General features: G+C 39.2%; 1 protein-coding gene across 3 annotated transcripts; it reads left to right on the plus strand.

The window, feature by feature from the left end:
* The first annotated feature begins 445 nt into the window (after positions 1 to 445).
* Positions 446 to 13,199, plus strand: nxf1a (nuclear RNA export factor 1a). Of its 3 annotated transcripts, XM_004545579.2 has the most exons (22): positions 446 to 889; positions 2,540 to 2,599; positions 3,024 to 3,231; positions 4,817 to 4,976; positions 5,067 to 5,150; positions 5,411 to 5,515; positions 5,739 to 5,819; positions 6,940 to 7,009; positions 7,321 to 7,409; positions 7,525 to 7,632; positions 7,766 to 7,875; positions 10,451 to 10,487; positions 10,818 to 10,886; positions 10,999 to 11,054; positions 11,247 to 11,354; positions 11,522 to 11,580; positions 11,668 to 11,783; positions 11,873 to 11,915; positions 12,012 to 12,090; positions 12,470 to 12,652; positions 12,736 to 12,796; positions 12,908 to 13,199. In XM_004545579.2, the coding sequence occupies exons 1-22, from the start codon at positions 835 to 837 to the stop codon at positions 12,944 to 12,946; spliced, it is 1,980 nt and encodes a 659-aa protein (XP_004545636.1). In that variant the 5' UTR covers positions 446 to 834; the 3' UTR covers positions 12,947 to 13,199. The 3 variants fall into 3 exon arrangements, with proteins under 3 accessions (XP_004545636.1, XP_004545637.1, XP_004545639.1); XM_004545580.2 differs by lacking the exon at positions 2,540 to 2,599 and having other exon boundaries at positions 447 to 889; XM_004545582.4 differs by lacking the exons at positions 446 to 889; positions 2,540 to 2,599 and adding an exon at positions 2,239 to 2,479.
* The last annotated feature ends 390 nt before the right edge of the window (positions 13,200 to 13,589 follow it).

Consider the following 13,589-nt stretch of genomic DNA (forward strand, 5'->3'; position numbering starts at 1 on the left):
AAATGTATAGTTTTAGTAATTAAAGGCTCCATCTATTGAAAACACATTTGGCATTAAAATGTGACAAGTCTAAAACAGAGACCACAAATTATGATGCAGAAGTTTGCAATAATGTTTTGGAGCTGTTATTACGGACTATTGTTAAAAATGACAATGACTTAATTTTGTATTTTTTTTTTTTAGTTAACAACAGGAAATACAGCAGAAAAATTAAATTTTTCCCCTTTTGTTATTGTTTAACAACCTAATAATAATTTGTGTTTGATTGACAAATAGATGCCTGAATTACATTAAGTTAATTACTTTGTTAATAATAAAACTATTTAAGCCAAATATCTATTTTAAAAAAATGCCATAAAAATACAAAATTTTACATTTGCCTAAATATATTTTTTTAAAGTATGCTAATACTGTGGCAGTTTAAGCGCTCAGGCTGCAGTAATTAGACGTTAGAGCTTCGTTTCGCCAGGTGGCGCCATGTTGTTGGCGCTTCAGGAGACAAGTGAGCGGGAGAGACCGACTGACAGGAGCTAAAACGACACGTTTTCGGTACTTTTATGGGGGGGAAAACCAATAAGGTGGTAAAAAAAGAAAAAAAGAAATTAGTGGTAAATGTTGAAACTGGTCCTGGGCAGCCAACGTGAACGATACTGCTAGCTGCAAGCTAACCTTAGCTTCTGCTCACAAAGTTGCCCAAAAAGGAAAAAAGCATAAACTTCAAATTTCGCTCAAGAAGGCTGACAAAGAATCTGGTGCTGTTTTGAAAAGGAGTTTTTCAAGGAGAAAGTAAGTTTTTTCTGGGAGTTTAAGTGGTCTTGAGAGGACCAAGTGATCATGTTTCAGAGGAACTACCGCAACCTGGCCGTGGTGACACATGTGGTGAATGATGGTAAGTCTGACTCCTATTATTCTCTCGGCTTCGTTTAGCCCGGGTTTACATTACCGTCTAATCGCTTACACCTGCTTATGCTTCGTGTTTTAAACAGACATTGTGAATGATATTGCCTTAACATTGAAAATTTACAAAATAAATAAGCATGCTACCGAGGAGGAAGGTGTAGCTATTGTTTACCTGGTCAGAGAATTAAATGGTGTGATGCTAACGGAAGCCTTCAGGCTAATATTTTAAATGCATATGTTTTTATATTAATTAAATATATATTCAGTTGCAGTTTGGTTACTAAGAACCAGGATCGTCACGATTTGCGATAAAACACAGTTTGTACAGCTGACCCTATCCTAAAGTTTCTTTGAGCGAAATATTATCAAATTATACTCCTTTTTAAATCCTGATAGGTCATATTAAAGTGCACTGTTTGTACAAAAAAAAGCACCTCTGGACAATTCCAGAATAAAATATTAAGAGCTTATTATGACATTTTGTGATATTTCTGCTAGTATTAAACCGTGCTGGTTCACTGTCAGGGCTTATTGGGACATCATTATTGTTATTGCTTCCAGCTGCACCTTCCTGCATTGAAAGTGCTCCTGGTTTTATGCTTCAGTGGCACAAACAATAGAAGTGAGTCATTAATATAACCTGGGTTTTTTTTTCTTACTTTTAAAAATCAGTCTTTTGTGCACATGTCACGGGAACTTATTTGGAGGATTACTGACAGCTGGTCAAAACAACATACTGAGATATGATTTGTGCAGCGCTGAAATTAGAATAAAAACTTCTGTAGGTTTAGGAAATGACACATCTAAATGAATCTTATGTGATTCTGTTTTTATCAAAGGTCTCAGTGTTACATGATGTTGAAATTATTATTTTCAAATTCAAACAATATAGTTTTTTAGAAGTGTTGCTAAACGAGACAACCCCATTTTGTATACCCTTTGAAACCGCTGTAGTTTTTTTTAAAAATACATTTGCATACTGGCGCAGCTTTGAAAAAACAACAGACCGGCCCGTTGGCTAACTTAAAAGACAGCTGTCTGTGTTTTATCCCTCATCTTTGTGGAAATACAGAAGTTGGTGAGCCTTTTAAAGAGGTTCGTGTGTGATTTAAGTGGTCGGATATCCCACATCAAGCTTCGCGCTATAGGTTTTGCGCATATATACGCAAAAGTAAGTCGAAGCTAACGCTAGCAAAACCTGATTTGTACATTGTTTTTTTTGTTTTTGTTTTTTTACTTGACCATAATCCCACCGTAGTTTGTGTCAACTGTCCGCTCCCTTTTCTTGCCCCGGAAGAGAACCCAGTTGTGTTTCCGGCTTTGTCTTTTCGTTTGGGCTCGGCAGGGGAAGCTAAGCTAAGCTGCTAATTACGAGCCGACAGTCACGTCGGGGTCGCCTTTGTTTCCGCTGGTCCACTCGGAATGTTGGAGTTTCTCCGACAGCCTTGGCTTTGAGTGCCGTGAAACAAAGAAAAGAAACCACCACTAGTAGCATTGTTGTTTTTTGTTTTACTCTGGGTTGTGGCTGTTATCCAACACTATTGGAGAAATATGGCGGACGGCGGGCATTACTACAACGGTAAGAAGCCACGTTCACTGCAGGTTTAAACTTACTGCACTTTTAACGACCTTTCCACAGATCTTGGAGACTTTATGGTGAGGAGAGAGGTCAGAAGAACCGATTTCATGGTTCACGGAGGTAAAAATATGTCGAAGGCATCTCGGAGGTGTCATTTTGTGACACATGTTTACCCAGTACCACGCCATGAATATTTGTATTATTTCGCTGGTAAAATGAGTCCAGAGAGTTACTGCAGAGATCAACAAGACCAGGGCTTGTCTTGGATATTTAAAGGAATTTTTAAAATGTGCATAATTTGCAAAAGTGTAGGCTTAATTAAAATCTGCTACAGAGTGCGTATTTAAAATTGTAAGCTTCCTTTAATGTTTACATTGCAATCTGTAACAGTCATTTGAGCTCTTTTCAGTCTTATCTAGTCCATGTACAGTAGCTGATTTAATTTAACTCATAACCTATGCCTTTTGGGGGGTTATTATTGCTTGTATTTTGTAGCTGAGATGTGATATTTAGGTTGTGAGCTAACTTACTTTCTCCGTTACAGAGCATGATGACAGAACCGCACCACAGTTTCGCAACCGTAAAGGCAGAGGCCCTCACAAGGGTCGGTATGACAGGTCTCGCAGAGACCGCCAGCGTGGAAACCACTCAGGAGGGTTTGGAGGTCCTGGACCACGGTCGAGGCTTGAAGATACTGATGGAGATGTAACTATGAGTGATGGCTGTCAGGACAGCAGCTCCCAGAACAGATTGTAAGTGTAATAAGTTACACTTTCATTGAATGCATTTGCTAGAGTTTGTCTGATAAACTTCTCACAGTAATACTTTAGTCTAAGTAAACAATTAATGGCTTTAAACTGAAAAGAACATTTGCACAATGTATAATTTTCTTGTAAGGTGAGTAACACATAAACAGCAAGGTCTTAGGTGTTTGATGTGGATTTCATGTGAAGCTGTAGGAAAGGTGTTGCATCTTGAATAGCCCGCACAGGATGAGAAAGTAGAGCACCAGACCATTTTCACTTCTGTTCCTTTGCTGACATGAATAATACCACAGGAAAAGTGAACAGGACTGAAACGGTAAAAGTGAACTGAGAAAAAATAAGTGATTTTGTTAGTCAGCTAAAAATTATAACATGAAATTATTAAAATATCAGCTCGTGTCCTGCATCCAGTGTGACTTTTTTTTTCTAGTTTCCACATCTTGAATGAAAAACTGGTTGATGAAGGAGAATATTCCAGGTAATAAAAAGGGAGGCCACTGTAAAGCAGTGTTTTAATAAGTTTGCCTGTCTGTGTCTCATGCTCTGCCAGTACATGCGTGTGACTATTTCACAAACACTGGGGTAGGGTAATTATTTCTTTATTTATTTTAAGTCTACTAGGGGTGGCTGTAGCTCAGGTGGCAGAGCAGGTCAGCCACTAATCAGAAGGTCAGTGGTTCGATCCCAGGCTGCATCCTGGCTGCATGTCAAATATCCTTGGGCAAGATACTAACCCCATGTTTGCCTACTGGTGGTGGTCAGAGGGCCCGGTGGCGCCTGTGTCCGGCAGCCTCGCCTCTGTCAGTGCGCCCCAGGGCAGCTGTGGCTACAATGTAGCTTGCCATTGCCAGTGTGTGAATGTGTGTGTGAATGGGTGAATGACTGAATGTAGTGTAAAGCGCTTTGGGGTCCTATGGACTAGAAAAGCGCTATACAAATGCAGGCCATTACCATTACTACAATAAGAACTGCGAGTGTGAAAGCTGTGTTGGGCCTTGACAAAAGGTTAAAGCAACACTGAATGTAAGGAAAAATACAGAGCATTTATCCGTGTAATTTTGAAACCTGACTCCTGTCGACCTGATGCAAAGTCCTGTAATGATTGTGGTTGGCACACTGGTGATTGCTTGTGCATATCATAACCACACTTGCTGCAGTCTACCCCTAAATGATGGAAATGGTTTTGAACTAGAATCAGAACACAAGTCAGAATGGCAAACAACGCAATTACAGAGGTTTTTATCAGGAATCTCCTTATTGCTATCTCGAGATATATGATTGATGAGTCACGTTGAGACCGACCTACTGGTACCTTTAGCCCTTCTGCTCTGCACACACCAGATTGCAAAAATCTAGATAGGCACAACAAACTGGTAGTTTATCAAAGCGCCTCACATGCCAGAATTGTGACTTAATCTTTGGCAGATGGCATGATTTGCAATGATGATAATAGATAAATAAACTGCTTGTACAAAGACAGAATACTGAGAAATAGAACTTAAAAATTGCGTTGATTCTTTTCCCTGTGTGGCCATATGCCTGAATATATACTGCCTTGTTGTGTTCTCCCTAGTAACCCATACGGAAGACCTTTTAGGAAATTAGATGGACGGTTTGACAGAGACAGGCGACAAGGCAAAGGTGGAGGCAGAGGTGGAGGGGGTGGTCCCTTCAGAGGAGGAGAACGAGGTGGCGGAGGAGGGAAAAACCAATCGGGCTGGTACAAAGTAACGGTGTGTATCATTACGGTCACCCCAGGAAGTCAAAGAAACCACTTTGTAATCTATAAAGAAATTATATTTTGTTTCTTGTATGTTTGGCAGATTCCACATGGAAGAAAATATGACAAGAAGTGGCTACTCCCAGCTCTCCAGAACATTTGTTCCGTTCCGTACCACCCTATACAGGTGCATTTAAGCGCTTATAATTACTAGTTATAAACAGATTTAATACCTTTTTATATATTTCTTGAAGTAGCAAATGTATGAGTAAGCTTTTTTAAGTTTCTGTATGTTGTGTTCTGATAAAATAAATGATGTAATTCTTTATGCCTATACAATTATTCAGAAAATATCTGCAGTACCCATGTAGTAAAATTTGTAAGGTAAGTCTAAGGCGATTTTAATTGTATTATCTTTTTCTTTCTTGTCTTGCCCTCTTTATCCAGTACCATGTGGACCATAACAGGGTCCATTTCTATGTGGATGACTCCTCTGTTGCCAGTGCTTTACACAAGTGTTCACATAAGATCACAGACACCGATGGTTATAAGGTATGTTGGTGTAATAATATCGATAGGTTTTTGTGTCATGTGTACTGTTCACGCCTATTGTACTCTGCTGTGCTGTTGCCTTAAGGTCACAGATCATTGGTGTGCTGCTACTGAGTGTTTATCCACCTACTTGAATGTGAAAACAAGATAATGAATAACCATTAATCAAACAATCTTAATCTTAAGTTATTGATTTGTCATTTTCCATCTGTGTTTCTCCAAGGTCGAAGTGCACGTCAACAAAAGTGCTCCACCGTCATTCCTCCTCTCTGACCTGAAGCCTGAACACCTGGAGCACCTGAAGGTAGGAAGCACCTGAGTGGGGGCAGTGATTGTGGCTAAAAGCCTCATAAGTAATGTTCAAAATGTCTTTGAGTTTCTCTAATCATTGTGAGAGTCTGTTGCTCAAACTAATGGTGTTCTAGTACTAAGTACACTGTTAAAGTGTCGTTCTTACATACATTAACTGTTTATTAGTGATGTTAATAGCACGTTCGTTTAAATGCAGTTTACCAGTTTAGGTCACAGAATTATAGAACCTCAAAGCAAAGCATTTTCATTTTAGTGATGCACATGTCATGAGTGAAAGTGAAAGTTTGTCATATCTCTAAGAAGTTGGAGACAGGTGGCCTTTAGCCTGCATTTTTAACCGATCGTCTCAACCTGACTCCCTGTCAAAAAATGCCAAGTATGCGCTTGTCTTGTTTGTAGAGACATTTTTAGAATGAAATTGCAGAAAACAAAGTTGACTAAATACACATTTCACCCGTTACTGCTAAATGTAGTAAGGCAGTATGATTTAAAATGACGACATCTCAGTTTCACAACCATAAAGGCAAAGCGCCCCAAACTAACCAAGCACAATGTTCAGGACTTTGTTATGATGAACTTAACATCAACAATAAAATGACTCACTGATGAGTGTACAGCTATCCACTCAACACAACAAAAAGGAAGAAAGCACCACCTTCTGGTGTTTTTGGGAAATACATGTCAAATTCTCAAGCAAGCAGACCACTGAACTACCAATAGCTGCTATATTCTAGCCAAACCCTACTTATAATAACTGTAAATGTGTATTGTCCCAGTCAGGTGTTTTCAGAGTAAAGCTGCAACTATGGGGAGTGATTAGGAGCGTTAGTAGAACCTTAATAAAATATTTATAAATTTTTGAAATTTTTATATGACTGTACCATAAGTTTATTATTTGTGTTGTTATATTTGGACGCATTGAGCAAACGGGTAAAGTGGTGGCTGCTTCGCTGCATTCATTTTATTAAATTGGTAAACTCTTTTTGCATTTGATTCAACAGAAGTGATCTGACCTGAGTGGTGGAGAGAGTTCAGAGGAGAATTATTTTGCCATTGTGACCATTTGTGGTGTTTTGGAGGCTAATGTGTTGATTCTTGTTTTTATCTGACAGCAATGCATGGCAAAACGTTTCGATGCCTCCCAGCAAGCACTCGACTTGAACAACATTCGAACAGACCCAGGTGATTATACGCATCTTTTAAAAAAATTTTTTACATACATTTGCTACCAGGATCACACGGTTCATACTTATAAGTAAGTTTCTGACCAGCCTTACAGAAATGATGATTATTATTGTTATTACAATACTTGCATCTCTGCAAAATGGCGATTGAATGCCTGTTCTAAATGGCTTCCTGTGATGTTTTACACCAAGAGTCAAATCAATCCTCCTGTGAAACTGTACCTTGCAGAACTTTATTTACTGCCATGTAAAACAACACTTTAACATGTTTGTGTAGTGTTTTATTGCTAATTTTATCTTGCATGACAGACCTGGTGTCCCAAAACATTGAAGTGATCCTGAACAGGAAGACTAACATGGAAGCTGTCATCAAGATCATTGAAGAAAACATTCCTGAGGTAACATTAGTGCAGTGACAGAAGCACGGGCACTTCTATAATCTACTGTAGCTGCTATAAAGTAATGGAACACATTTAAGTGTGCTCATTATCATTTTGTGTCTCATTTTGCCAGCTGACGTCCTTAAACCTGAGTAACAACCGTATTCACAAACTGGATGAACTGGCTGAATTGGTTACCAAGGTGCCCAATTTGAAAACTCTCAATCTTTCCCAAAATGAGGTGAGACTGACTACTCAGTTTGTAGAAGTATAAACAGACATGACCTAGTGGTCCTTTGCACGTTGCGTGTGTATGTTTGTGCAATTTAAAAAAATAAAATAAAAAAAAATCCTGATTCTGTGTGGTTCTCCAGCTAAAGTCTGATCGGGAGCTGGACAAGGTGAAAGGCCTGAAGCTGGTGGAGCTGTGGCTAACTCGAAACCCTCTGTGTGACGTCTTCAAGGACCAGGCCTCATACATTAGGTCAGTCAGCGATTCACGAGATTGAAAAAGTAATTCTTACAGAAATAATTCAGTGACTGCGTGTGGCTGTCTGAGTATGATGCAGGATGCTACAAAACAAGATCAGTTACCTGTGTTTGTGTTTAAGATGGCTGTAAAGTAACAAACCATTTTGCTCAGGAGTTGAGGATGAACGCTTGGACCAAGCAGAGCCAACTCATAAAAACTTTAACGACTTGTGTTTTCTGTGAGTGAAACACTGTAACTCGCAGATATTATCTTTTTTTTTTTTTTTTTTTTTTTTAAAGTTGAAGGAGACGTACCAGTTGACTTAAATACACCATAAGCTTTCTGATCTTGTCACTGTGTTGAGGAATATTAAAAACGCCCTAAATGGAAATGATAACTGATTAATATTTGTCATTTATGTACAGATTTACTTGCATACAGACTTTTAAATATCCATGCAGTTGTGCCTATACCTATACACTTGTAGTGACATACACAAGTATTCAGCTATGTTGCTGTGCGTTAAATAATCAAGGATCTGTGGGTATTTAAATGTTTTGGGGGTTGTTTGTTGTTGTCGTTGCTTTTTTTGAGGGGGGCGGGGTTTGAACGTGTTTTTCCCACTCAATGATTAACGTTTCTTTTTCGCACTGCAAACTAATCATTTCTTACTTTCAAAAGTTGCTGAGAGGACATCTGACCACAGTAAATTTGCACAGTGTTAAAATTTATTTTCCTTTCAGCTTGCTTAAACCCTCTGCAGTGTGAACAGCACTACTTCTTCTTTCTGACGGTTGTTCAGCTTCTCTGTGGCACTTCCTTTCAAGCTTTGGTCTCATCTTTGTGTGTTGTCACTCTAGGCGGCGCTCTGCCTAGTATTCCCCTGCTGACATTGTGGTTACTTATCCCATAAGCTGCTGTAAAAATACTGTCACACTGCAGATGATAAGAAGCATGCTAATTTAAAAAACAAAACAAAAACTGCAACAAAAAGCAAAAAAAAGTGAGCATTTCACATCTGATTTATTTCAAAAACAGGGATCCATAATGAGATTTTGAGCAGTACTGTAAAAGTGTAGACTCTCTGTTGGAGAGTGGGCAAGCCATTTTCATCTCGACAAATTTTGGATGAAACAAAGAAAATTTCCACAGCCAGTGTGTCCCCTCCCCTCATAGCACCCCTGCCCACTTGGCCCCCGTATCAGGCGAGTATGGAAGGCTGGATAGCCCATGACGGGTAAGATCCCACCTCGAAACCCTGGGACAACCTAAGGCAGGCACAGTCACGATTACTCGGCCTCAGTCCCTGTGAGCTCAGACTCACTGATGAGATGAAGTGAAGAAGACGGGACTTCAAGGGTAAAGCCGCTGGGATGAGGCGGAGGGGGAAATGTCATTATCAATGACCAGTGATGAGCCAAAGAGAGAAAACACTCCCACTAAGTCTGATCTCTTTTGCCTAAAATGGGCCTCTGATTGTCTGTGAATGAAGTGGAGAGTTTGGCAAATATCCCTGACAAAACGTCTGAAGAAAATATGTTCTGAACTGGAAATCAGTTCAGAAAAAACCCCAACATGAAAACACTTCCTCTTCCAGTTTCTGATGGCTGTGACCAGTACGAAAAAGCTCAATTATTATTAGATGATTATCACTCTACGTCATGATTACGCCTCTTTAACCAGAGGTTTGGTCCCAAATTTTACTTGAAAAAAAAAAAAAAAAGCTTAGAGAAAGTTTATTTACTCTTCAGAGTGAGAAAGTTAGCTGGTAAATTTCGTACTTTAGCAGCAGGGGATGGGTACAGAATGAGCGGCGGGACTGCTAGGCTAAGCTCTCTTAGAGACCTGCTGTCGTTGCCGTTCGGCTCTCTTCTCAGGTCTGCTTTAATTGCTGATAATCGTGGGCACAGACGCTGATGAAAATCACCCAAATGATGAATAGTGACTGTCTTCTGAATGTTAGGCTACTTGTGCTAGTATGTCACTGAACTGTACTTCACCTGTTTTGTTTTCTTGGTGACGTAGACTCATCTGTTCCCCAACATCTTGGCCAGAGATTTTGTAACCACCTCTCTCCCAGCAATGCATAATCTCTTTATTTTAATACTTCAGAATGAATGTGTTTGCTGGATCCTGGTGTGGTCTCGTAAATCATGGGACTTTGCATGTTAGTATGTGTGCGCTCCTAGAAAAGTGTGCTTGTGTTGCTGCTCCATGTCAGATCTGTGTATGTCACCAAAATGGGGGAGAGGGTGAGTATACCAGCTGGTAAGTACACTTCAGTGCGGGAAACTTCAAAAGAGCACAGCAAAAAATATGAGAAGGACGAAAACGCTAAGTTGATTTGTGGATTTCCTTGTACACACAGAAGATTAAATCCTTTGTGACACTGGTTGTAATGAAACATTTTAATTTCATCCTCAAAGTGTAGTGTCCTAAAAATTCAACTGAAAGGCACAAAATGACATTAAGTGGATCAGCAGGTGTGACTGTCAGTTATACCCACAGTAATGAACATTATTTGTGTGTGTATGGGTATGGATTGTGACGATAACGTTCCTGCTCTTGGTTTTTGTTCCCATACCAGTGCTGTGCGCCAGAGGTTTCCCCGGCTTCTCAGACTGGTAGGTTCCCACATTTATATCTCAAAATTCACTATCTTTGAAGTCATTCTCCTTTATTTAGTTGTTCTTTTACCTAAAGATGCTATAAAATCCTTTTGAATATTCCAATAAATGTCATGTTCTGAAGAATCTGTTGGTGTTCTTGATTTCTATTGTTTTTGGCCAAAATGGGAAAAATGATCAGAGTAGTTTTGTTTCATGTGTTCCCTGGGAAACCCTAAAATGGTCATTATCTTTCATATGATACGCACATCTCCATATTTTAGTTTTTGTATTGCTTTATTGATGTTAAACCAAACTTTTACGATAATTTTGTGTGTTTCACTTCAGGATGGTCATGACCTCCCTCCACCGATTGGATTTGATGTGGAAACGCCCACCACTATTCCCCCCTGCAAGGTTAGCTGAATGTATAGTTTTACTCACTGATATTCAGCATTGTGTCTATATTACTGTTAACTGAATTAGTTTAATCTGCGTTGTACAAATGTTTTCCTGTGTGACTTTCCAGGGCAGCTGTTTTGGCTCCGATGAGATCAAGGCGCACATCCTTCGGTTCTTGCAACAGTAAGTTTCTCCTTTTCCTTTTTTAGTAATGAGGAAAACCCTGAAATTTTTTTAGAGTTGGTGCACTGATAATGTGCCCACTGAACAATTAATGTTTTTATTTGTTAATTTTAATTAGCTTTTAAGGAAATAATTTTTTGGGGAAAAGGACAAACACAGAAACTAACTTCATGGCTTGTGACTGTGTTGCAGGTACTACAGTATCTATGATTCGGGGGATAGACAGCCGCTCCTGGATGCCTATCATGATGGAGCATCATTATCAATCACAACACCTTACTCCACCCAGAACCCCTCCAGGTGAGGACACAAGCACATTTGTAGATAACTTACTACTCTGATTAATATATTTTGGGTGTTTTCATCAACAAAGCAGAATTAAGCTTTTCATTGACAAGATGTTTGCATGGGTTGCTCTTTCTGTGTCCTCCCCTAACATTGAGTCTGTTTGTCCCTCTGCTGTTTAGGAGCAGTCTGGGAGAGTATTACAAAGACAGTCGAAACCTGAAGAGAGTCAAAGACTCCAGTGAGTATCTTTCACTGTCTAAATTGAGGTTGTCGGGATTTGAGACGTCTCCTCATGTTTTCCCTCTCGAAATTTTGACTTCTTTAGCGATACGCTTTCGACTGCTGAAGCATACACGACTGAACGTGGTGGCTTTCCTCAACGAGCTACCAAAGACTCAGCACGACATCGCCTCCTTTACGATTGATGTGAACACCTACACGGTGGGTTTTCATTCTGTCATCCACCTTGACGTTTTCCTCTGAAGCAATTTATTGTTCTAATTCTCTCAAAACATGTTTTCCGTTTACAGAATACACTACTGTCATTCACAGTGAGTGGAGTCTTTAAAGAAGGTGAGCTGTTTTAGTCAGAGTTTTAGAATTGGTCCTGAACAAAGGGGCATACCTGTTGATTTCTTTACTAATTTGTCTGTCTGTTGTCTGTTTCAGTTGTTGTTGATGGGAAATCGCGAGAATCCACAATGGCCTTCTCTCGAGTTTTCATCACAGTCCCAGCAGGAAATTCTGGGTGAGTTTTACTGAGCTCCCGGCGGTTTATATGATCTTCCTGTGGTGCATAACGAAGTGTTTGTTTATTGTTATGCTTCAGTCTGCGTCTTGAGACCAGTCTGCAACAACTTGGCACCCACCAATCACTAGAGAAAAATGTGTATTTCATGAAATTGGTAACACGCTGTGTTAGAGTCAGAGAGTCATAACGGTCAAGTTAAATATATCAAACATATTACATGCGTGCGTCTCCTGCTAGAGCCTGACAGCAGACTGTATTGCAGATGAACCTAATCAGAAATTGTACCAACAAACAAAAAGGACGTTTAGCTTCTCCTGTGTATAACAGAAACATCCAGATATCCTTATGTTTTCTGTGTGTGGTTCTTTTGTGACAGGTTGTGCATTGTCAACGACCAGCTTTTCATTCGAATGGCCACAACAGAGGAGATCCGCCGAGCCTTCGTGGCTCCTGCCCCGACTCCATCTTCCAGCCCTGTCCCCACCCTCACTGCACAGCAGCAAGAGATGCTCACAGCTTTCTCACAGAAGTCTGGCATGAACCTGGAGTGGTCACAGAAGTGCGTTTTGTTTCCTGCACATATCTTTTTGTGGTCTTGTGTATGATTGTGTATTTAAACATCTAAACATACATCTTTAACAGGTGTCTACAAGACAATGAATGGGACTTCAGCAGAGCAGCGCAGATCTTTACTCAGTTGAAGGTAACTTAAATTGTATAATAATAATGATAATTGTTCTGTCTATAAATCAACATAGAAACACTATTGTGAGGCCATGGCTTTGAAATATCTCCTTTTGTTTTCTCTTTCCAGGCTGAAGGAAAGATTCCTGACGTAGCTTTCATAAAATAAAGAGTGGAATCAAATATCTGTGAAATAAACTAAAGCGCAGTTACTTTTATTTATGGCTTTTGTTCTTTTATTCGCTCACTTTTGTTTAATTATGAATGAAGTAGATCAAGTCTACTTGTGTTAACTGTTTTAACAGCCAAATGTCATTCTGCTACTGTTTTTGGTTATTGTAACCTTAGTTTTTGGTCATTTGTATAGATATCACTACACAGTTTTTATAGGAATAAAGACATATGGCCATTGGTCCATTGTATTCATGTGCTCATCTTGATTTTGTTTATGTTTAACAATAAAATATATTTTGTCACAACTGATAAATTTTCTTCAAGGTTACATTAGAAAAGAGTGGAAAAGTGAGGGGGAAATGCCCAATAATTTGACTACATTTCAGTTTACAGCAAAAATGTCAAAATATTTTAAATAACTGAGAAACGGTGACTTATTGAAAGATGTAAAATTGTTAAGTTTCATTGGGGTAAAAAAATAGATCAATGGTGCTGCTCATGGATGACTTCTTTTATCAGAAAGTTTTATCCAAGCAAATATAAATGTGTGGGAAAAGTTGACATAAAAAATATAGTATGGAACTTTTTACAGTGCTGCTTTAGTTCCTACATCTTTATGGCTGTCCAGATTGAAGTTT

This window comes from Maylandia zebra, linkage group LG2, assembly GCF_041146795.1.
Source record: "Maylandia zebra isolate NMK-2024a linkage group LG2, Mzebra_GT3a, whole genome shotgun sequence".
Taxonomy (NCBI): Eukaryota; Metazoa; Chordata; class Actinopteri; order Cichliformes; family Cichlidae; genus Maylandia; species Maylandia zebra.